This window comes from Falco peregrinus, chromosome 7 (assembly GCF_023634155.1).
Source record: "Falco peregrinus isolate bFalPer1 chromosome 7, bFalPer1.pri, whole genome shotgun sequence".
Lineage (NCBI taxonomy): Eukaryota > Metazoa > Chordata > Aves > Falconiformes > Falconidae > Falco > Falco peregrinus.
Genome location: NC_073727.1, coordinates 26,452,297 through 26,474,630, shown reverse-complemented (window position 1 = coordinate 26,474,630; position 22,334 = coordinate 26,452,297). Strand labels below are relative to the sequence as shown.

Here is a 22,334-nt window from a genome sequence, read left to right as displayed (position 1 = left end):
ACTTCAAGGCAGGAATTTCAGGCAGCTGCATTTGAAGTTAGTGCCTCATTTTCTCCTTGCTTTTATTCTTTAATATTTGGGACTTGATCCAAGACCATCCAAGTTACTGAGACTATTTCCACTGACGTCACAGACTTTGGATTGGGATGATGAAGAGAGGACAGACAGGGCCTCCTGGAGTTCTTGCTGTTGTAGCCTTTACAAGAAAACATGCAGTTTGGGGGTTTTGTGTGCAAGGGATTCGAAGGCTCATTTACACACTGGCTCAGATGAGAGCACACCTAGTGTTCTGCAGTCAGTACTGGGACCTCATCCACAGAAGGGGAAACCTATCCTGATATTATGGCAAGAAATACAAACAGGTTTTTGGTGTTAGAGTGGATTTGAGGAAAGATTAAAATAACTTATCTTTCTAATTGGCTATGGGGTGTAACAGTCCTCAGTTTTCTGGGGAGAGTAAATACCCTGGAGGTAGAGGATTTATCTAGTACTATATTAGGATGAGACTGACAGAGGAAACATGTAGTCAGAGTATTTTGGGGAACTGTTAGAGTGTGAAATCTTTTAAGCCCTGGAATAATCCCCGAAGTCATGAGAGTCCTATTTCCTGGTACAGAAGTCTAAACTGAAAATTTACTGGTCTGTCTTCTGAAAAGAGCAGTATTTTATCAGCCATAGGAAAAGATAAAGATGTAAAAATCGATCTCGCTCATCTCTGCCCCCCCCGGCCCCCAGTTTTTTGCTGAATATGCACTGTGTAGTAGACTGCTGATGAACAGGGGGGAAATGGGAGAAAGCCACTGAATGCACAACATTTTCTTTCTTATTGTAGTGGAGTTCACCTTTATGAAAGCTTTCACTTTTATATTCTCTACCTACCTACTGGGGTGAGGATGCTACAGTGCTGGTATTTCCCGTGGATTAGTGACAGCAGGGTGGGGAACTTCCTTTGTACAGAGTTGCTGGATAGTTCAAGTCACAAGGGATCTTGAGAGACCTGTAGTTCAATCCCCTGCTCAAACAAAGCAAGGCCAGCTGTGAAGTCAAACCAGGTCGTTCAAGGCTTGATCCACTTTGGTCTTGAAAACCACTGAGTTTTGTCCAAAATGGAGACCACACAACTTCACTGAGCAAGCTGTTGTCCTGGTTGATTGTCCTCATCGTGAAAAAGTTTCTCCTTATATGCAGTCTGAAAGCCCCCGGTTTCAATTTATGCCTCTTGTCTCTTGTTCTAAGCACTGTTGAAGAGCTTTTCTCTGCTGACTTGATGACCCCTTTGTAGACTCTACAGGCTGATGTTAGTCCCCCACAAAGCTGTCTCCTGCCTAGGTTGAGCAAGCCCTGTTCCCCCAGCCTCTCCTTGTGAGGCCAAGTCCCCAGCCATCTTGGTGGCTCCCAGCTGAACTCACCTCAGTTTATCATTGCCTGTCTTGTGTTGTGGGGACCAAAACTGGATGTAGTATCTAGATGCACTCTCACAAGTGCAGGGAGATAATCACATCCCTTGGTCTATGGGCCGTGGTCCTGCTAACGCGGTCCTGGAATGCTGTTGGCCTTCTTTGCACTATGACCCCCAGGATCTTTCTGCAGAGCTGCTCCCCAGCCAGGCAGGCAATCCCCAGTTTGTATCGTTGCAGGGGGTCCTTCCTCCCATGGTGCAGGACTTGGCATTTGTCCTTGTTTAATTTCATCAGGTTCCTGTTGGCCCATCTCTCCAGCCTGTCTGGGTCCCTTTGGAATGGCAATTCTGCCCTTGACTGTGTGTATTGACTGGTCCCACCAATTTGGTGTCATCCACAAAACACAGCAAGAGTGTCATCTAATGCCTCCTCTAGATAACTGATAAAGATGCTAAACAGGATGAATCCTAGTAATGACCCTGTACACTTTACTTGTAACTGACCTCCAGGTAGAGTACAACCCATTAACCACTGCCCTCTGAGCCCAGCCATCCGACTAGCTTCTTAATTATGTAGTTGTCTGTTCATCCAGGCTATAACATTCTGACTTGGATACAGGATTACTGTGGGAGACGGTGTCAAACATAGATCCCAGTGCTCTTCTAGACTAATCACAGCCAGTGCCATAGTCTTGCAAGGGGATCATCAGTCTGAATTTCAATTACAAGGAGGCCAATTCAGCTGAGTAAATCATTTGCCTAGTCCCAGCATAGATTTGCATTGTGTGTGGTATCAATGTCTTTCTCAGAAGGTTGCGATGTTCCATGTAGCCCATATTTTAGTATGCAATAAAACTTTAGGGGGAAGACCATGTTGAAATGCAAGTAAGCTCTTCCCACTCCAACATTATCCCTTCTACAAAAAGTCCTAACCCTTAACCAGAAACTCAAACCAAGCTACTATGTGTATTCTGTATTCCAAAGGTTACGCTATAAAGCAAAATTAAAAACCTTTGACAGAAAGGCTCTGAGCAGCAGAAGCAAGAGTTCATTCTGTCCTCAGTGGGCATGCATGAGTAAGTCATGCGTGTTCACACATGCAAACTCTTACTTCAGTAGTAGTTTTCTTCTTTCTGAAGCTCTGTAGGACAAATCTCATGCGGTGCCATCAGTGAGTGGGGTGACTATGCATTCCTTAGCAGTGTAGCTCAGCAGGGGATGAGATGGTTTCTTGGAAAACAAGCTAAGGTGGAAAGGAGAATTTGAGAACACAAAGTAAAACCTTCATTAATCAGGAAGTGCTCATAGGTGTAATTTTCAGGGGACAGCGGAGTTGTGTTCAGCTTCTGCCATTCAAGTAATCTTGAACAAATTGTGTAAGAGACCAAACTGTGTCATTGTTTATTATGAAAAGAAATGCAAAGCAGTCTTTGAGTCCTGATTTTGATTTGAAGGTTTTAATTTACACCAGCCCTTCATGAAGATTCTTTCCTGTGACAACCTGGCTAACAGGTGTCTGCTTCATTTTATTGAACAGGCCGAGATTTAGGGTTTCAAAAGGAGAAACCTCCTCCCTTTCACCTGTTATTTAATACTTGACACAACTTCAAAACACTACACCCTGAAGCCATTTTGATAATAACCTCGTCTTCTCCTAGCCAAGTAATTTATCACTTGCTGCCCTCCTAAAGCGGATGACGTAGGTTCTGTTTCATGCTGCACTTTCAGTTTTGTGAAGACTGGTGTGAAAGGGCAAAGATTAAAGAAAATCAATTTACCATTTTGGTTTAAAATTGGCTCTGTTGGCAATACACAAATAAATGTAAAATAAAAGCCCTGGGGAAACTGTATAACAACAGTTGTGCGTGGAGATTTGATTAACAAAACAAAAAATATAACTCTCCAGATTGGGAAGAGTCCTTGTTCAAATTTTGGAGCAACCAAATCCATGCAGTTACTCTTTACTATGCACACCTCAGGACTGCAGGGGCCGGAATAGTCTTTTGAATTCTTGACCCTGCCTAAACAAAATCATGTAGCCTTGATTATCCCTTACCAAGGGTAGGCTTAGGTATTGCACGGGGAGCCTAGGAGTTAGTTGGTGTGATAACTTCCCTAGGGGGCTGCCATGGCCAAGTTCAATGTGGGGATGCCACCAGTGTTTTATAAACTCAGCTCAGCTGCCGTCTTAACTCACAGAAGGTCCTCGGTACCAACTCGTAAGTGCCTGCAGACTGCTTTATGTGCTGATGTGGAAGCCTGAGCTTGGGATGAGAAGCCAGGGGCTCAGGAACCTGGGAACTGCTTCAGAGGAGGTGAGTCCTTGTCACTGTTGCTGCTGCACCTGGGGAACAGCCCCTTCACCTTGCTGGAGTGAGAGGCACAAGTTCAGATCTGTGCTTTGCTGAGTCTGGCTTAGCGTCAGAAAGACCAAACGAGACCAACTCTTGAATTGCCACATCATACAAATCCTTAAGTAAATGTTTGGGATTATGTCTTGAAAGGGCTAAATTTTTTTCTTTGCTTTATTATGCTTATTTGGGGCTTTTCCAGAATTTCAATTCTAGCAGGAAAAAGCCCAACCTTCATCTGATTTTTAGCCTCATTATTTTCGTGTCCAAGTTTTCTTGTGCAATCAGTGGTCTTTAGGCTTAAGTGGCCCTTTTTCTGCAGCTGTTATTTACCGTCCAGATACATGTGTACCATACAGATATAGTTGTGAAGAACAGCCTTTGCTTTGGTAGGGCTATCATACCGGCCTCTTTAAGTTTCCTGTATTTCCCATAACATCTTACTAGTGTTTTGCTGCCCCTCCTGCAGCTGGGGCATCAGCAATCAGTACTATTCAGAATTCCCAATGGGTTTTCTTGCTAAGGCTCAGGCTGCGACCGCCTTATTCCCTTTCTTCCCCTGAAACGTCTGCACTGCTACCACTTGTCATCTCATTGGCTTTTACGTGGATGCATCAGACTGGCTCTTTGTTGTATCAGATTCTGCATGGCACAGAAGAGGGAGTTTTGTCCCAGACTACTGATTTTTTTAAAGTGTTAACGGCTGACCCTGGCCTCTTTGTAGTAGGAGTAACTCTGCACAGTAAAGTCCCACATTAGTATGGGACTCTTTTGCACCAGGCAGATGTAATGCCATAGCTGTAAGAGCTTCTGATATAAATAAATGACCTGCCAGTGGATGGAGGAGCATGGAACTCACCTCCATTAATTTAAATTTCTAAATTTGAGATAGCTGTTGAGGTCCTCATGAACTGCATCTTAATGGTTTCTCTTGAGTTTATCTCGTTCAAGGGCAGATGTTTAAAACAGCCTGGATGATGTGACCTGCATATCTGAAATAGCCCTTCAGAAGTTCCTGTTCTCTGTGGTCTATAAAGGGAGTTTGGACAACTGGTTTGGGTTTAGATGTCTAAGGCTGGGTGAGGTGCATCCTATCTTGAGTGACTTGCCCACAAACTCAGCTCGATGCTCAGCATCTTTCTGTCCAAGATGCTGTCTGTGCTCAGCATCTGTCTGACGAATCCTAAGATCAGGACTTCAAAGTTCTGCAAAAAGGTCTCACATGCTGATTTCTGTGCTGGTTGTGCTGAAAGGGAGAATGCCGGAGATGATAACATTGGGCAAGCTAGCCAAAAAATGTATAGTGTTGTTGGTTGTTGTTTTTTTAAAGTCATTCCATTAGAGCAAAAGCTCAGAGTGCTGGAGAGCATGTTATTCTGCAATGAGCATCTGCCTCTAGCTCTGTAATTTGATTTATGAGTTCTTGTGAGACTTACTGCCCGTAACACAGGCATTCAGTCCTTTCGAGGTTGTGTTTGTACATGGTGGGCCAGATGCATTCTCTGTGTAATGTGACCAATTTCCTTGGAGTTACACAGAGCTGCAGTCTGAGCACTAGCTGTTGCTGTGTATGAACCTTTTGTTTGGGAGTGCATCAATGAGCTGATGAATTTTACTCCATTTGCTGAAAAGGGGCAATCAAACTGGTGCAGATGTTTCCAAAGCTGCCTTCTGCAATCTCGTAATGGTTGCCCCTAAGTGATTTACAAGCTCCTGACACACAGTGCTTCTTTCCTGGATGTATATATTTTTAATTTTAGCGATAATGAAATCAAGGTGGTAATTGCCTTGTATTTGCTTAGTCAGCTGAGGCTGCTGTTGCATGAAGTATTTTAACTGTAATTGGATTGAAGAATTTGGCTGCAAGGAGAAACAGGCTTGACATCCTCATGTTTCTGGAAGCAAAGATCTTTGGACAGTGATTTACTGCTCACCACCTCTCTCGCTGTCTGTGCCGTATGCAAGGAATGCCTCATACACATTCCCTTACAAGCTTTTCTCTTGGTCCCTTGCATCTCCTTTTGCCTCATTTAAATTCTGTCCACCAGGAGCAGTTCTCAAGATACTGTTAAGAATAGTGGTGTTTCTAGGGAGTGACCTGGAGGTGCTGTTTAGTATGCAATTTTCAGGCACGTAGCAAAGATCTTTTTAATTATACCATTGGCTGAATGTGGTGCGATCCATAACCTTTTCTTCTAGGAAAATGGCTAGTGCAATGTCTGAATTGTAATGAAAGTGTTTTGCTGTTGAAACAGAGTTTATGCAGGTCATCTTATAAAAAAAAAAAAAAGGCACTTTCAAAGCATATTATCGTCTGCTAAAAATTAGAAAGGAAGGAGGATTTTTTTTTTAGGCTTTTATTTTCTTTTTTTGTTGCCTTTGTTGTGGTTGTTAAGACACTTAGAAAAAATCAGGTATTAAAAATCTGCTTTCCCTCAGCTTTACAAGAGGGCTGCACAAGCTGTGTTCAATTCCCAGCACAGTTTGGTGCACTAATATGCTGTTCCACCTTCTCTTCGACAGCAGCAGCAGTGTACCGCTATTTCAGTGTCAAACAGTTGCGTTCAGAAGAGCATGGCACTTGCCGCAGGCACCACGGAGCCATCATTGGTATGCTGCTGCTGTAAGAAGCCAGTCACTCCTGGTTCCCTCCTCCTGCTGAAACCGGAGTTCGGCAGGAGCCTGGGGAACCTCCCCTGCTTCACAAGGTGGTACCAGGTGCATGGCACCTGCCAAGCTCAGACCTGTGTTCATGCTCCCCAGGTCCTGCTTAAGCTATTAACACCAGCTTCAGCACAGGAATGGAATGTGAATCCATCTGGTTTTGATTCAGCTAAGGTGCTGTCTGCTCAGGGTGCTGGTCCAGGACGTGACACTGGTTTTATGAGAATTGAGAGCAACCCTTTTCCATAAGCATCCTGGGCTTTCGCCGCTACCCATCTTTCTCACAATTTCCAGGGAGTAATTGACATTAAAAAGTCCTTCAGATTTTTCAGAATTCAGACATTAAAAAGTCCTTCAGAAAAGTGCCTTATCCAGAGCACTTAAGAACTCTCTAAAAAAATGTCATTTGTAGCTTATCCCTCTTCCTGTCCCTGTTTACAAATTCTTGTCATTGGAATTGGCCATCTCTTGTTTGAATACTTTCATCTTGGTGTCTGAATCCTTTCTGGTCTCATTTTTGACCTGACAGCAGTTTAAGGTATCCCTCCATTCTCAAAAATTTGAGATCTGGAGGTGAAAGCCATAGCAGCTCACCTTTCCCCTCCTCACTGCCTGTCCCAAGGTGAAATCTGATAGTCATGCCACCAGTTCAGGGTGTTCCTTATTCACATTTTCAGGAACACACGGCTTTCCTCCTGCCATGGTTGCAGGCAAACAGCAGGGTGGGCAAACAGTGAAGCAGATCTGGTCTGGCAGGTTGGCACCCTGGACCAGAAATGAAGTGAAACAGGTAGATCCCCGTGAAGGGGTGTGCTTTTAAAGGAGTTTATTGCAGTGGTTAGTGCAGATGTAATCCAGGTCCTCCACCAGATTTAACTGTGCAGTTAGAGTGGGCCTGCATGTTCTCATCCTGCAAGAGATGTTCTTTAAGGTGTGGTGAACATTAAGATGGGACTCTGAGCCCTTTCTTCAATTCCTTGCATTTTAAAGGCCCCCATGGGCACTTTATTAATAAACAACAGCAGGTCTTGTAGCCAAAATGCTGTTTACTGTGTAAGCCATTTTACAGTAGCCTGAACCCTCTGTCCCTTGCATGGGTGCACACACCCACAGGTCTTCCTCCTCAGGCTTCGGGATCAGTTGCTGGTTATTTGCCTTCTAACGCAAACGTCCTGCCCCAGCTGCCCTCTCATCCTGTCATAATGTGTTTGTTATATTGCTGCTGGCTTTCACCTTTAGCAAGACCGGGATAACGTGGCTTTTATGTAAGCACAGAGCTAGGTCCCACTGTCCTTGCGTGGTGCTGGGGCAACACAAACAGACTGCAAATGTTTGTTCCCCTTTAATGAAGAGACTTGAGGGTCCAGCGTACAACATTTATTCTTTTGAGTAAACATCCGTTCCCACAGGCATCCAGCAGCGTCTGGCAGAGAAGATCAAAAGATCAGAAATGAAAGGATTTTCCTCCCTTTGTGAGGGGAGTGGGCAGCGGGACATCTCCTGTGAGATTAGATGGGTGAATGCGTCCTTTGCAAAGCAACTCATGCGCTCGGCCAGGGCTGTGTGCGGAGCAGCTCTACTTCCAGCCCTGGGCTGTTGGCTGCTGGTGGAATAAATGCGCTGTTTAAAGTGTCTGTTTATAGCACGGGCTTTGGCGAGCAGAGCTCTTGCTGATGATCAGGCTGATAAATAATTTAAGATCAGGGTTTCTGCAGCTCCCTTGTGGGGTTTTTTCCCACTTGGGCAATCTGGCCATTGGATTGAGGGACCCGGTGAGGGGATGTCGTTTTCATCTTCTTCTGTACGACAGAAGAGCCATGCAAACTGAGAAAGATAACACAGTGCAAATGGGAGCTGGGGCACAGTGTTTCTGAGCAGGGATGCACACTTGTGAGCTGCTGCCACCCTGAGCAGGCAAGAAGGTCACTGTTTGGGGGCTCATGTCCTCATGCTGGCTCTTCATCCTGTTTCCTCTGAGAAGGCATCATGTTGAGTCCTTAGCTAGTGGTAAGGTTCCCATTGCCTGCTCTAGAGACTGGTCTTGGTTTAGAGACGGGGAACCAAGATCTTTGATGCTCAGGAATTTTGTGAGGGGAAGGCCCTCTCCCTCAGCATTGTCTGTGTGTAGTGCTGGCCTGCCCCATGCTGAGGGCTTGTAGACTGTGTTCTCTGGCTCACTGTACAGGAACCTTGGTCTTGCTGGATGGCAAGCTAGACAAGATGTTAAGCACAATACCTGTAGCTTTAAGGTCATTATAGCATAGTGCTAGCTAAACCCATCAAACCTGTTTGAAAATCAATTCAGGCTTGGGGACATGTATTATTTTATGACCAGAAGATGATTAACAAGTGAGCTGCCATCTCTGGCTGGTCCAGTGCCCAAGTGTGACTTAAGATGGGAAGATGCCAAGAACTAATCCTATGGTGAAGAAAGATGTTTGTGATGACAGGAGGGCCACAGGTGAAACCCTGCAGCCTCCTAACCAATGCAGCCAGGGAAAAAGGGTTTCAGGTCATGCTGACCACCTTAGGCAGGTGACGGTTGTTTGTCCAGAGATACTTTGGTCCTCTGGTAAAGTGGCATTGGAAAAAACCTCCTGCCAGCTCAAAGGTCTGTTCTTCTCTGCCTATCCACTAGAGTAAGTGGCATCATTTAACTGGGCTGGACTGGAGGGTGGTATGTGTCTGTCTCTTTCTGTAATGATTCTTCAGACATAAATTGCTTCCAGACGGAGAGAATATGTGGGAAATGTCTCAGCATCAACAACCAAGGAAAGAAGTGCAGAATAAAAGTGCTAGGTCACCCCCACGCCTGGGCGCTGTGGCTGTTGGAGGTAGTCACTTAGGGTGCCCGCGTGGGTCCTTGTTGGGACCAGTTCCCCATGGGACAGCATGAGTAAAGTGCGTGTAGTGTTCCTGAGCACTCAGCTGAGATTGGTGCCTCCTGCCTGCACAGGGTGGGCTTTCTGAATGGGTATGTTTGTCTGTCTGGGGCCACTACCGCTTCTGGAAAGCTGTTACTATACTGACAGCTGGCCATCAGAGAAAGTTAAATAGATTTTCTTAATATGACTTTGAAACATTTTCTCCACCTGAAGTGGTAAGCATAAAATGACTTGATATCCTGCCCCTGCTGTGTAACATTTTTGTGGAAGCGCATCACTGAAACTGGGAGAAAAAAAGACTTCTCTGTCACTCGCAAGTACGAGCAAGGATCAGCAGTAAGCCTGTAGAGGAACAAAGCTCATCTGCACTCGCTGACGGTTTTGTTTTGGTGATGTCTGTATTGTATGAGTGATTTCAGCTGGACAGTTGCCCTTTACTGTGAAAAAAGACTGAAGACTGTGTAAGCACCCAACTGCACAAACCAGCTTTGTGGCTTTGTTGCCTTAAGCAGATACTTGAAGATGTGCCCGATCTGTCAGGTTGGGAGTGAATACTCTCAAATGACACATTTGTCCCGAGTTGTTTTGAAGTTGGCCATATGGACTGTCACAGAGGGAGGTGTAAATGTGAGTAGGAAGGAAGGGAAGTAATTTGAAGAATTGCTGCTGTTTGGAGCTGTGCATCACTGGCCAGCAGTGATGGACTTGCCTCCTGATTTTAGTATCTGTGTATCTCAGACGGTGCCTACAGCAGTCCTGGTCTTCCTGCTGGGTGGCTCAGAGCGAGCTAGGATGGTTCCCCCTCCCGCTGATTGCAGGGAGCGTGGGGACAGGCGGTCACAAGCTGCTGGGAGCGTGACTTGCTATTAGGCTACGTGGCATCCTGTCTGCCATCAATTACAGCCTCGGCTTGGAATAAAAGGGAATGAAAGGGACGTAACATCCGAATGGTAGCCTGCTGGTGAGGAGAGGCTGTGGGTGCATTTTGAAGGGAAAGAAAGGGAAGTATCACGCTGGAAGGTCACAGGTGGGAAAAGAGGAAAGCTACATTGCAAAAAACCACACTTAACCTTGTTTGTTACCTGCAAAGTTGTGTGCTATCAAAATATGAATTAAACAGCTTTTTGTAGAGTTTTGTTTGCTGAAAATAGGGAATTGTACTTAGGTGAAGAGGGGAAAAATTGATGCGTAAACAAGCAGAGTTTGTCTTACTGTACAGCTGATGTCAAAAAAACCCCAGTACCAGGGAGCTGGAGCAGAGGGTTATTTCTCACAGCCTGAAATCCTGAGTGCAGCCGTGTGGTTCAGGAGGATGGCGTAGTTCTGTGCAATGCTCCTCTGCTTTTGAAAGCTGTAACCAGCTCTCCTTTCCCTGCTCCCAGCTTATGCCGCAGGGCTGCTCCCACAGAAAGGGAGGGATCCTCCTTACCTGACCTGTACTGCATTTGCTGGTTTTGCCTTTCCTGGCTGCTGCTTCCACATGCTGAGTTCGTGCTGGAAGTAATACAGCTAAATTGCTTCCTCCAGCTACTCACTCTCAATTGACTCTTCTCCACCGGGAGCTTTAAATGGTGCCCACGGGGCAGCGCAGAGCCTGAAATCCCTGTTAACCCTGGTATTTCAAAAACGATCAAGGCAAACAAAGCTCTGATCTCTGCTTTAGGAAATGATGCACAGTTGTAACAAGTCATTACCCTAAAAAGAAGAAATGAGCCTTCATGCAGCATGTGTTAACCTTCACTAACTAAACCAGATTCTTTTTCAGCTGTTTGATGTGCTTGGTTGTGCATGAGAAAAAGCATTTTTTTTTTCTTTGAGTGTAACTGGTACAATGCTGTAGCACTTTTTCAAGGTATCTAAACTAAGAAAACATTTTAAAAATCACATTTTTTACTTTTCTGTGCTAACCTGGTTAGTTTGTGGAAGATAAGAGGAACTAGCCTTCGTCTGTAAATGCCTGAAACTGGTGGCCAGTCATCTGCCATCCTTTACCTTCAGGCACTGTAGATCTTTGCCCTCCAGGATTTACTCCCAGCAGCAGACTCCAGCTGTGCTCCCAGGTGAATTAGAGCTCTGAATGTATAGCTTTGTCCACCAAGCCTTTCACTGGCACTTTGAATCAAGGCGCTTAGAGGGTACTAGTGCATTTCTTACCAGTAGTGTGCTGCTTATATTGATGGCAAATATTTCCTGCACAGTCTGATCATCACAAAGTATGCATTCGGTGTTAGCAGGATGCTTGTTACTCACTCAGATATAGCGACACAAAGCTGTTCTGCCATTTATTTTACCCTATCCGTGGCATAAAATGGAGATTCTGGGGTGAGATGGACACCTTGCCTGGAAGGCAGTCGTAGAAGTTGGTGGGCAGAGACAGGTGCCTTCCTGCCTCCAGGTCTCTCAGCAGTGCGGGATACTAAAGGCAACAAAGAGCCTCTGGTTTGTGTATACAGCACATCCCCACTAGCCTTGTGTTTCTTTCGTGGTCATTTCAGTACGTATTTAAGCAGTTATTGTGGTAACTCGTTTTTATCCTACTGAAACATTGGTTAGCAGCCACTCTTTGGGTCAGTTTTGCAAATACAGTGCAGAGCATGCAGAGAGCCTGCTGAGCCGCCAGAGCAGCAGTTAATGTCACAAGAGAAAAACAAACCAACCTGGATGATGACTGGAACATTACCATGGGAAAAAGATGTCCTACTGTTATCGTAAAGCAAGATCATGGGAAAACAAAAGCAAACATGTAGAAACATTTCTCCTCCCTACCCCTGCCAAAAAAAAAAAAAAGAAGTTTTTGAATAATTTGTCTCCTTTCAAAGTTACGGAAGTCTCCCAAAGAAAAAAATCTGTGGTTTCTGAAGTGTGGCACCACAGTCCTATGGCAATTGCACCCGTGCGGAATCAACTACCTACAAAATCACATTACAGGTAGAGCTGCAAGCTGGTATCTGAAAAATAAGTAACCTATTTAAAGGTATAAAGGAAAACAAGTGAGCTTCACCGCGAATTACTTCTCCACTGAAATGTCGCGAGCAGCATCATTTACATTCAGCCTACCCTTGAACCCAGAGGAGTGCTATGTTAAGTTGTTTCACTGACCCAGGGATGGACAGACTGGCAGGCTCTTTGTTGCAGAGTCAAGTTAGGAAATGCCAGAGCTAAGGCTGTCTGTGCAGCCTTCCTCGCTCCCCATGCGGATGTGCTACAATACGGGCTTTGATTCCATAATCCCTCGGCCATTTTCCACTGCCCCCCTGCCTCCTTCAGTGTGGAGGAGGCACAGTGCTGCCTTAATGAGCAGACGAGCAGTGGCTTGGTTTGTCATTATTCAGTCTGTGACCATGGACCTCGTTCAAGTCCCAGTCTCCAAGTCCGCTCTGAAAATGCAGTGTTTTGTTTTCAGCTTTTCTACAGCTTGGTCACAGAAGTCTCACAGCCCTTCACAAGCACAACCCTTGCACCCTGCCGAGGGTGTACAGTGGTTAATACCCTCATTTTACAGATGGAGACCAGAAACGGCAAGCATTAAACACCTTCGGATTGTTGCCATCCCGTGCCTGCCCATAGGTCCGGAGCACAGCCCCTCAGCCGCTCAGCCCCGGGTGCCTTCAGTCAGCCATCCAGAGAAGGAGGGAAGGTAGATATGGCCACCCCTTCCCATGGCCCAGTGGTTTTTGGCTGTGGCCCGTATGAAGCAGAGCTCTGGCTGTATGGGAGAGGTGCTCACAGCGCAAGCCCTGCCCTGCACCCTGGGCAGAGGGGTTTGCAAGCCAGGGCCCAGCCCGCATGGACTTGGCATGGTCTGGCACCAGCAAGGCAGCCTGGCACGCTGTGGCTTAGTAAAACAGTTGCCTGGGCAATGCTTTTACGTCACCCGCCCAAATTTCTCTCCTGTACCTGTCCTGTACAGGTGACTTTTCTGACACGGCTGCAACAGTTAGGGTAGGCTGCCGGAGAGGATCTGGGTTTTTTGGGTTTTAGGTGTTGTTGGTTGGTTTGTTTTTTTTTTAACTATTCTTGACTCTAAATAAAGTCTTCATTTTTCACTTCAAATTCATCCTGAGCGTGAGCAGATGGGCAGAAGCAGCAGCTCAGGGGGAACTGGCAGAGGCAAACCCTGCTCTCAGGGTGGGGGACCTTCCCCTGTTCAGCTCTGGCAAACACAGGCCCTTGAGCTCTGCAGCTGGTGACCACTCCTGCAGTCATCGTTTGGTACCAGGTGCGAAATGGTGATGAAGTGCTCTTTCTTTATTAAAGCATACAGCTCCCTTCCCCCAGCTAACCTCCAAGCAAAGTCAACCAGCCGTTGTGTTGGGCTGTGAGGGGTTGGATTGCTGAATATCTCACTACAAAATCAAATAACAGTCTAAAACTGAGCGCTTTTCTATTAGGTGTATTTTTCCCTTCAAACAGCTTTCCTGCTATCCCTTTCTTTGGAGGAGCTGCCCTTAAAACCCTGCAGACTCTTTGCACAAGTCTGTTTTGCTTTGCTCCTCCTCACCTAGCATCCGTAGGGGTGCCTGCAAAAGCTTCAGGCAGCAGCAGGGCCGTGGGTAGCTGGTGACCTGAGCTGCCCATAGTATTCATTTCACTTTGGCCTTCTCCTGTGCTTGTATGGTTCATGTAGCATCTGGCACACAAGGACCCCACTCTACTGTGATGCAAGTAATCACTGTTAGTGTGTTTTGTTCCGTTGCAGGATTTTGTGATGTCAGACGTTACTGACAATGATTGCGAGCCTCTCATTTTCACATAGTGATGGTGTTTTTGTTGCAGATTGATGTCCTCAAGGCAGATGTGGAAAGTGCTGAGTGGAAAATTTTGGAAAACCTGATCCTGGAAGATGTCGTTGAGCAGATAGGACAGCTGGTCTTTGAGGTGCACATCCACTGGCCTGGGTTTGAGGTCAGTGGCAATGACAGCACCGTGGTGCGGTACTGGTACAGTCTGCTCCGAGAACTGGAGCTGAAGGACTTTAAGCTTTTCCATACCTACAAAGACTTATCAAAACCACAGATGTTTCTGAAAAAGGAAGCCTTCAACGCCAGTAGCTGTTACACACTGAGCTGGGTAAATACAAGATGGACATAGCAGAAAGGAATTTATGATGTGTGACTGGGAGCCATCTGGCCCCGTAGCGTTATTGAAGAGGACTTGGGCATCGCTGGCTAAAGTTGCTAAATATGCACACATTGACTGCTTAAAAAATGGACTGGCTTTTATTTTTATACGTTGTCAAAAGAACGGGCACTAGGAGAAGGTATGTGGTGCAAATTTGTCTAGCGGTATATTTGCCGGTGGGTACCCTGTCTCAGAGGACAGAGGTTTCTGTAAAGGTTTGTCTCGGAGGCTAACGGCATGGCTATCCCGGGCTGCCCCGTGCCCGAGCATCCCTCTGGGGCTGCGGCAGGAAGCTCTGCTCACTGACCTGCGCTGGCCCTCGGGCAGGAGGCTGCTCATGAGGAAGCGCCTTTCTCAGGAAGGGTCAGGTGTTACTTCTCTGTGAGGCAATCATCTTTGATTTGCACCTTCTTTACCTTGGCCTTGTTTCCTGTGGAACAAATTTTAGGCAAGAACAGTACGTTCTTGAACCCACTGGCAAATTTCAGCTGAATTTGGCAGAGGCAGAAACGGCCACCAAACTAAATTCAAACCTGTTTTGCTGAGCAGCTTCTGAGTGCTCTTTAAGGCAGTCTGGCTGCGGGGAAAGCGAGTTCAGCACTTCTGACACAGGAGATGGTGCAACAGAGGGACTCAGCTGCTGGAAAAGCTGCTGTCAGCACTCGCCCTCCTCACCCTCCGGAGGCTTCAGCTACAGAAGTCAGGGCTTCCCTGGTTCCTCTGCTCAAAGAATGGCTTGGTTTAGGTCACTCTTGCAATGGCTGTAGCAAATGGTTTTTCATCTAGTGAAATACTTATCTAAAAGAGCTGAAAGTGAAGCCTGGTCTTTTTCATTTGCTTGTTTTGGGGTTTAGTTGAACATTTTGCAGCTCCAGCACTGCTCCTGGACACCTGCTATCTCCTGACTACCTTCCTGACACAAGGAGGCCAGACCTTGGGTCTGCACCGATGCTGGCAGAGGCGGCTGGCGCAGGCAGCTGCCCTGATCTGTGGCCATGCTGGTGCTCTGCAGGATGGCGTGTGGGTTGTCTGCAGTAGCCTTGGCTGTTCCCTGAGGAGCTAAGGAATAGGGGCAGCAAAAAAATACGTAGCAGGTTGGGCTTTTTCTTCTCTTTAAAAGAATTTTGACATTAAACTTTGCATTAAAATACAAGATGACACCACGTCCATGTCTTTCATATATGGCCTTTGTAACTGCCTTTAGTTTCTGGCTTCCACAGGGTTCAGTGTTCCTCCCCTTGGTGTGCCTCAGCCCAGAGTTGTGTTTTTAACAAGTCTCTGCTCTTTCTCTGTCCTCATGTTGTTCCTTCTCTTGTAATCCTGGCATTTCTTTCTTTCCTTCCATACCCTCCTTTCCTTTTTCACCCGCTCTGCTGCCTCAGTTCCCTTATCCCCTCCTTCCCAGAGCAGGGCCCTGTGCTGGACCTGACATGCCCCCAGGATCTCAGCAAGCAGCCAGAGTGGGGAAAATAAGTGTAGGAGCTCTTCCTTCCAGGCAGGCGAGTCAGCGTTCTCCCAGAGCCACTGCTTTGCCTCACCAGTGGATCAAGCCGTTCCCCTCACCTTTGCCAGGCTTTGCCCCAAGCCAAGCATCTGCTTCCCTGCTCTCCCGCCGCTCTGAGGGCTCCTGCTGCCCCAGGTGAGCGGGGACCGCTGTCCCCAGCAGAAGCTGCTTCGGCCCTTCAGCTCAGCTCCCCTTCTCCCAGAACAGGCCAGCAGGTGGGTGACACTGCTAGGGTGACAGCCGTCCTCCCACCACACTCGCTCTGGGGCCGTGGAGAGGAGCCTGCCCTGGCCCCAGCGCCTGCCCCCCACCTGGACCTGCAGAGCCTGTCGTGGGGCTCGGAACTGCTGCAGTGGATCAGACTTTGAGCATCCATGTTGGCTACAGAGGCTACAGGCCTCGGGCTGCTTTGGAAGATGCAGAAAACCCCCTCCCATGATGAAGGATTAGGGGGGTGAAGGGCTAGTGGAAATGGAGGGGATTTCAGTCTCTTCAGTGAAAGCCAGCTCTGTGCCCTCGTGCGTTTGGGTTTGTATCGCTCTTCCTAATCACATTTGAAATTTTGACGTGTGGCTAAATGTCAAACCCTTTATTCTTTAACAAATGCATGCTGGTTTTCAATCTGCTGCCTTTCAGTCACGCTGACGGTGCCTTGTGCTGTATGGAGTTCCTGATCTACCACTGCACTGTTTTTATTTTCCTTTTAAAAAGAAATCCATCTACTTCTTTAGTTACACTAGCATTTGCTCAAGTGGAGTTTAATTCTAAGGGGACTTAACATGGGCTTCTGCACATCAAATGCCTCGTTTAGGGAAGAAGGAGACAGCTGGACCGGGACTACTGACCAGGTGATGATCCCGGCTGTGCCTGTGCTAGTAGATTAAGCAGGGCAGGCAGCATGCACAGGAATGGCTACGGTTAATTAAGGAGATCCCTGGCAAATTTTGGCTGAGGCCATCTAGGATTCTGCCAGATGACGCCAAGGCACAGCCATGGATTTAGCCCAAGCCAAAGACAGCTTGGATGCAGGCACCTTGCTTGGGAAGCTGAAAGAGTTTAGTAAATGGACATGGCCAGGCCATCTTTGCCAGCTTGCCTCAAGGCTGGGGAATACCTCCTGGTACTGTTTTGTTTTCTGGTGTAATTTATCAAGAGCAAGTGCTGGATTCTGTACCTGGGACTGGGTAATCCTGGCTATACATACAAATTGTGGGATGGGAGGCTGGCAAGCAGCCCTGCAGAAGGAGATCTGGGGGTTTGAGTTGATGGCAAGTTGAATACGAGTCAGCCATGTGCCCTGGCAGCCAGAAGGGCCAACCGTGTCCTACAGTGCATCAAGCACAGTGCAGCTACCCGGTCAAGGGAGCTGGCTGTCCCACTGCACCCTGCACTGGCACGGCCTCACCTCCAGTACTGTGCAGTTTGGGGCGCCTCAGTGTAAGCAGGACATCCTGAGGAGGGTGACCAAGATGGTGCAAGGTCTCGAGGGCATGGCTTACGAGGAGCGGCTGAGATCACTTGGTTCGTGCAGCTTGGAGAAGGCTGAGGGGTGACCTCATCACAGTCTGCAGCTTCCTCCGGGGGGGGGGGCAGAGGGGGAGGCACTGGTCTTCTGTCTCCGGTGACCAGCATCAGGACGCAAAGAAACGGAATGAAGCTGCGTCAGGGGAAGTTCAGACTGGACATTAGGAAAAGGTTCTTCACTGTGAGCAGTCAGTCACTGGAACAGGGTCCGCAGGGAAGTGGTCGTGGCACCAAGCCTGTCAGGGTTCAAGGAGCATCTGGATGACTCTTAGTCATATGGTTTGGTTTTAGGTGGTCCTGTGAGGAGCAGGGAGCTGGACACCGTCCTTATTGGGTCCCTTCCAACTTCAGATATTCTGTAAACATAGCTTCTGTTTCTGCTTCTGCACATACCGCCTGGGCTAGGGAGCAAGAGGTTCAGCTCTGCAGTGCTCAAGATCAAGATGACCTGTTGCAGATGTGTTGGATTCCCTGTGTCCAAGACATTGAGCAAAGCACTTTTTCTTGGTTCCAAGCTACATACTGCCGTCACTGAGCCACGTAATACATAACCCAAGAGATCCACAAGCTCTAAAAATGAGTAGGAAATGCCTTCTCTGTGACAGCCATGCTCGCTGCAACCCTTTTACATTAAGTACTGAAGTTGTTTAACGATGCAGGGCCATGAGGAGATTCATTAAAATCTGAGCAGGTGCCAGGATTTCCTAAACCAGTATCAAGCCCGTTGGAACAATTACGCTTGCTGCACCGCAGAATGGCTCAACTCCTATTTTTCAAATAATGGGGTGGCAAAAGCCCAGCTGCAAGTCCTGATTTATTAATAAAGCATAAAAATAGGGGCCCTAGCATTGCACAGGTTTTTCCTCCTGATTAGTCTTAGGGTAACTAGCTTAGTAGCTTATTGTCATTTGTTTAGAAACCAATACAGGTTAAAAAACGAATCACATGATCTCTCTCAGATGTTAAAATTCCAAAGGGATGCACATTTTCCATCATCTGTTGCCCTGAGGAAAAAATCGTGATGTGTATGCAAATTACAGAAATAGAGTAGTGGACCATCCCGGTTCTTTGGTTAAGAGCTTAGTAAACCCTCAGATAATCTCTTGCTCAGGATTGCCAGGTATTGTCAGGAACAATTCGGGCTGTAGCAAATACATCTGCAAGAAAAGATTCCAATAACTATGGTAATTTTTAAGGAAATGTTGTCTCAGATACAGGATAGATAAAAGCCGTTTATCATTCTGGAGGCAGTTATGTGATATTATGGGAGAACATGAGCAGCGCTCATTTTATGCACTATCTGTGCCTTTCTCCTTCGCATCTCTTAAAGCGGTTACAGCCTTCCTTTCTGAGCTCTTGCTTTTGTGCCCTTACCCCTTCTCTCTTACTGATCTCTTTTACCTAAAGGAGAGAGTCTTAAAGGGATTCAGTTCCCATCTCCTAACAGCGGAGCTGCCGGGCAGGTACACGGGGGCACAGGCCAGTGCCGGCTGACTCTGCCCCAGTGGACAGACTGGCGCTGAGGGACGCTGCGTGGGGTCAGCTGGTGTGCACCCACTGCCGTACCCCGGTGCCATCAGCCCCTACCTGCTGCGGGGTCCCAGCCATACACCCTGCTCTGGTGGTATCTTCTCCAGCCTGTTAGGGACTGTGCTGAGAGAGAAAGGTAGGGATCCGGGACTGCTGGCATCCACAGGCTGATGCTGCTTCAGCCAGAGCTGAAGATCCACCAGCCAGCACCCCTGCCCACCCCAATTTACTGCTACGTGCTGGCTCTCAAGCCTCACCAGCTGCCCTGGGGACAGCCGCACATGCATGGTGCTTGTGTTTGAGCCTGCCTCGTTCCTGCAGGACGGCTCCTTGCAGGGAGCATTGCGCTGCCCGGGAGCAGCTCTGCAGGACAGCAAACTGTTGGAGAGACCGTGAAGCAGGTGAGGAGCTTGTTGAGATCATCTCCCTGCAGTGAGCCCTGCAGTAACCGCGTGCCAGCGTCGTACTCCTCATCTCCTCCCAGATCAGACCCACACAGAAACCGTGGTAGCTGCCTCCTTCTTCAAGGGCTGAGTACAGAGTGCACCATTAAAACCAGTGTGGGCTGGGCATTCTGCCATTACTAGCCACAGCCTGGAGGCTGGTAACCACCTGGCTGTGCCCAGGCAGGAAGAAAGGGCCACTGGCCTGTCCTGGCATTGCTAAAATATTCCTGACTGCCTGGTCTGGGCAGCATCCAGCATCTCCTGCAGAGAATGCAGTAAAGCCTGTTTTTCCCCCTGGTTGGTCTGAGAGGGAGATGCGGCTCTTCAGAGACTCACAGCAGGGCCCTGCTCGCAGCAGCAGCTGAGGGAGAAAGCCAGGCTCAGCCTTCAAACTTAGTGCCAGGAGCAGCACAGGAAGGTGCCCGGACCAAATCAGGGCAGGGCAGGAGCACAGGGGCCAAATCATCCCAAGTCGCCAGGTGGCAGCTGGCAAACGTGTCTCCAGACTGACCTTCCAGCAACACGCTCAGCAACGTGCTCACACAGGAGTTCATTGCAAGAGCAGCGCGGCCCCTTTCCTAAGCCGTATCTCCATATTATGGCATCTGCCAGGTGCTCCTGGCACCTTCAGCTGCCTCAGATCTGCTCGGCAGCATCATCACAGGGATTGCCCAGCTTCGCTCTCCCTCCAGGCTTCTGGCCCCGGGGTGCATTGGGCATCTCCCCCACTCCCAGACCCTGCAGCACAGCCGGCCCAGCGCCTCCAGCCTGGCACTGGGCAGAGCCCAGCCCGGGAGCCACCTCACTGCCCACCCTCAGGTCATCGGGCCGCGGCCAGGGCCAGCCCCAGCTAACAAGGACATCATTACCAGGTCTTGTTCCTGAAGTGGAGTCTATTGCATTAGTCGGACGCCTCCACCAGGAGATGTCTCAGCTCGGTGTAAAGCGGATCTTTGCAGTAGGATGACCTCTGCATAGTGGCAACTTCATTTGTACGGTTCCTCCTGTGGGCGAGGGCATTTCCCCTTGAGAGGGACCCACAGTGATTTATAAATCACACACACTTGTGAACCAGAGTTCACAGGTGCTGCCCGTCACCTGGGGAAGATGAAGAGCAGCAACAGATGTGAATCCCCCAAACTACCGCAGTTAATACTGCAACATGGGCTCCTCTGGAGCGTCCATGGCAGCACAGACACTAACACACTTCTCCGGGGAAACTGGTGCCTTTTCGAATGCCGTGCCGGCTTCCTTGCAAGTCCCAAAATTTGAACAAAGGAAGGTCTGACCTCCTGCTGCACTCCAAAACCTGCTGTTTTGGTGTGCACTTCTGGCCCCAGGCTTTGATCCCATCGCTGACTTGTGAAGGGTTGTTTTTCACAAGCACCTCTCGACTGTGGAAGATCAAAGAAAGCGTAAAGGGAACATATGTCTGGCCTTTCTTGGCAGATGCCAAGAAGACGTATCACCCAATAGCACACCTGAAGAAATAGCACTCATTCTCTCTGGTGAATTATTCAACAGCTGAGACCATCTGGTTCATTCAAAAACTTTGATTTCATAAGCTTCATTAGCCGCTCCCTTGCCCTTGAAAGGATCCTCGGGGTTATTCAGTAGGAAATCACTCTTGATTTCTTCCTGCTTGTTAACACAATGTGACATTTAATTGCAGTCAGTAGAGACCTGGTGGATGTTCAGAGCTGACCTACATTCAGAGGCGTATTTATACCTGCCTCCCTCCGCTGGCTTCCAAGGGCAGCATCTGCAGAGCAGGCCTGGCGCTGGAAGGGAACCGCCTGTGATAATGAACGGATCTCTGCCCTTCAACAGAAGTCCCTGTTCGCAGTGAAGTTTGGCCTGCTTGTTGTAAAGAGCATTAGCTGGCTCAGAAAGAGACCTTTGCAGACACAGCCTGTGCTGCATCCCTTATCCCGACGGGCAGGACCTTACACAAGGGGAAAACAGGAGCCTGCTTGGTGCTGCCCAGAAACCATGACCCAAACGGGAATACCAACACGATATCCCTGCTCTTTCTGGTGGATGACCACCATATGTGTTTGTTTTTCGGAAGTTTCCTGAAAGTAAGTGCCGTGGTGTGCACAGTACAAAACTTCTGCAAGTAATTGCAATGCTGCTGTGCCTCAGCTGCTGTTTCCCCCCTTGTATTTGAAGTTCCATTTCTGGATCAAAGCCAAACAACATGAATCCCACCCTTGCCTCCACCTTCAGATGGATCTGCCTCCCGACTGTCTTCCACTCTTTTAATGTTGGAGGAATAATGACAAAAAGCAAACAAAACCAGCTTGCCCCCCCCCCCCCAGGTACTCCCAGAGGGTCGGTACCAGGAGAGCCAGGGAGAGGAGCTGGCTGCCAAGAAGCTTTTGTGACAAAGCTCAAGGTGGTTCTGAAAGCTGCAGGGAACGGGCTTTACTTCTTTTTCCTGTAGATGTCTGGCCTGACAACTAACTTCCTTTGGAGTCTGACTGCCTTCTTTGTGTCCTGAGCAAGGAATATTGGAAGGGGTGACATTTTACAGAGTATATAGGGAGGAGCTGAAGGAGGGTGATTGTGTAAGTGTGTGGAAGCAAAGTGCAACCAACTAGGGCTGAACAAAGTCCTGGCTGCGTGAGGAAATCTGCCCAGGGCAAGCTAGGGTAGTACAATTGTTGCAGCTCTTCTCTAGAACAGGGCATTTTTGCCTTTTTTTTTCTTTCCTTTTCTTGGTTTTTTGTTTTTTTTTTTAAGTGTTGCTTTGCAAGAGTTTAAGCACCACTGAAAAAAGGCTTATTTCATAAGTGGAAAGTTTAGCTGGCGAGTTAGAGCAAGACGCCAACTGCGGGGCAATTAACACTGGGAGAACTGGGAAGATCTGCAGCTCTCAGAGCCATGGCTGGGTAACTGAAGCTCCAT

General features: G+C 47.9%; 1 protein-coding gene across 4 annotated transcripts in view; it reads left to right on the top strand.

The window, feature by feature from the left end:
* METTL24 (methyltransferase like 24) overlaps window positions 1-15,583 on the top strand; it is a 48,190-nt gene extending 32,607 nt beyond the window's left edge. For all 4 annotated transcript variants that reach the window (XM_055810106.1, XM_055810107.1, XM_055810108.1 and 1 more), the window contains one exon: window positions 14,076-15,583. In XM_055810106.1, coding sequence (XP_055666081.1) covers window positions 14,076-14,390 — 315 coding nt within the window. In that variant the 3' untranslated portion in view covers window positions 14,391-15,583. The remainder of the gene's footprint in view (window positions 1-14,075) is intronic.
* Window positions 15,584-22,334: the final 6,751 nt, after the last annotated feature.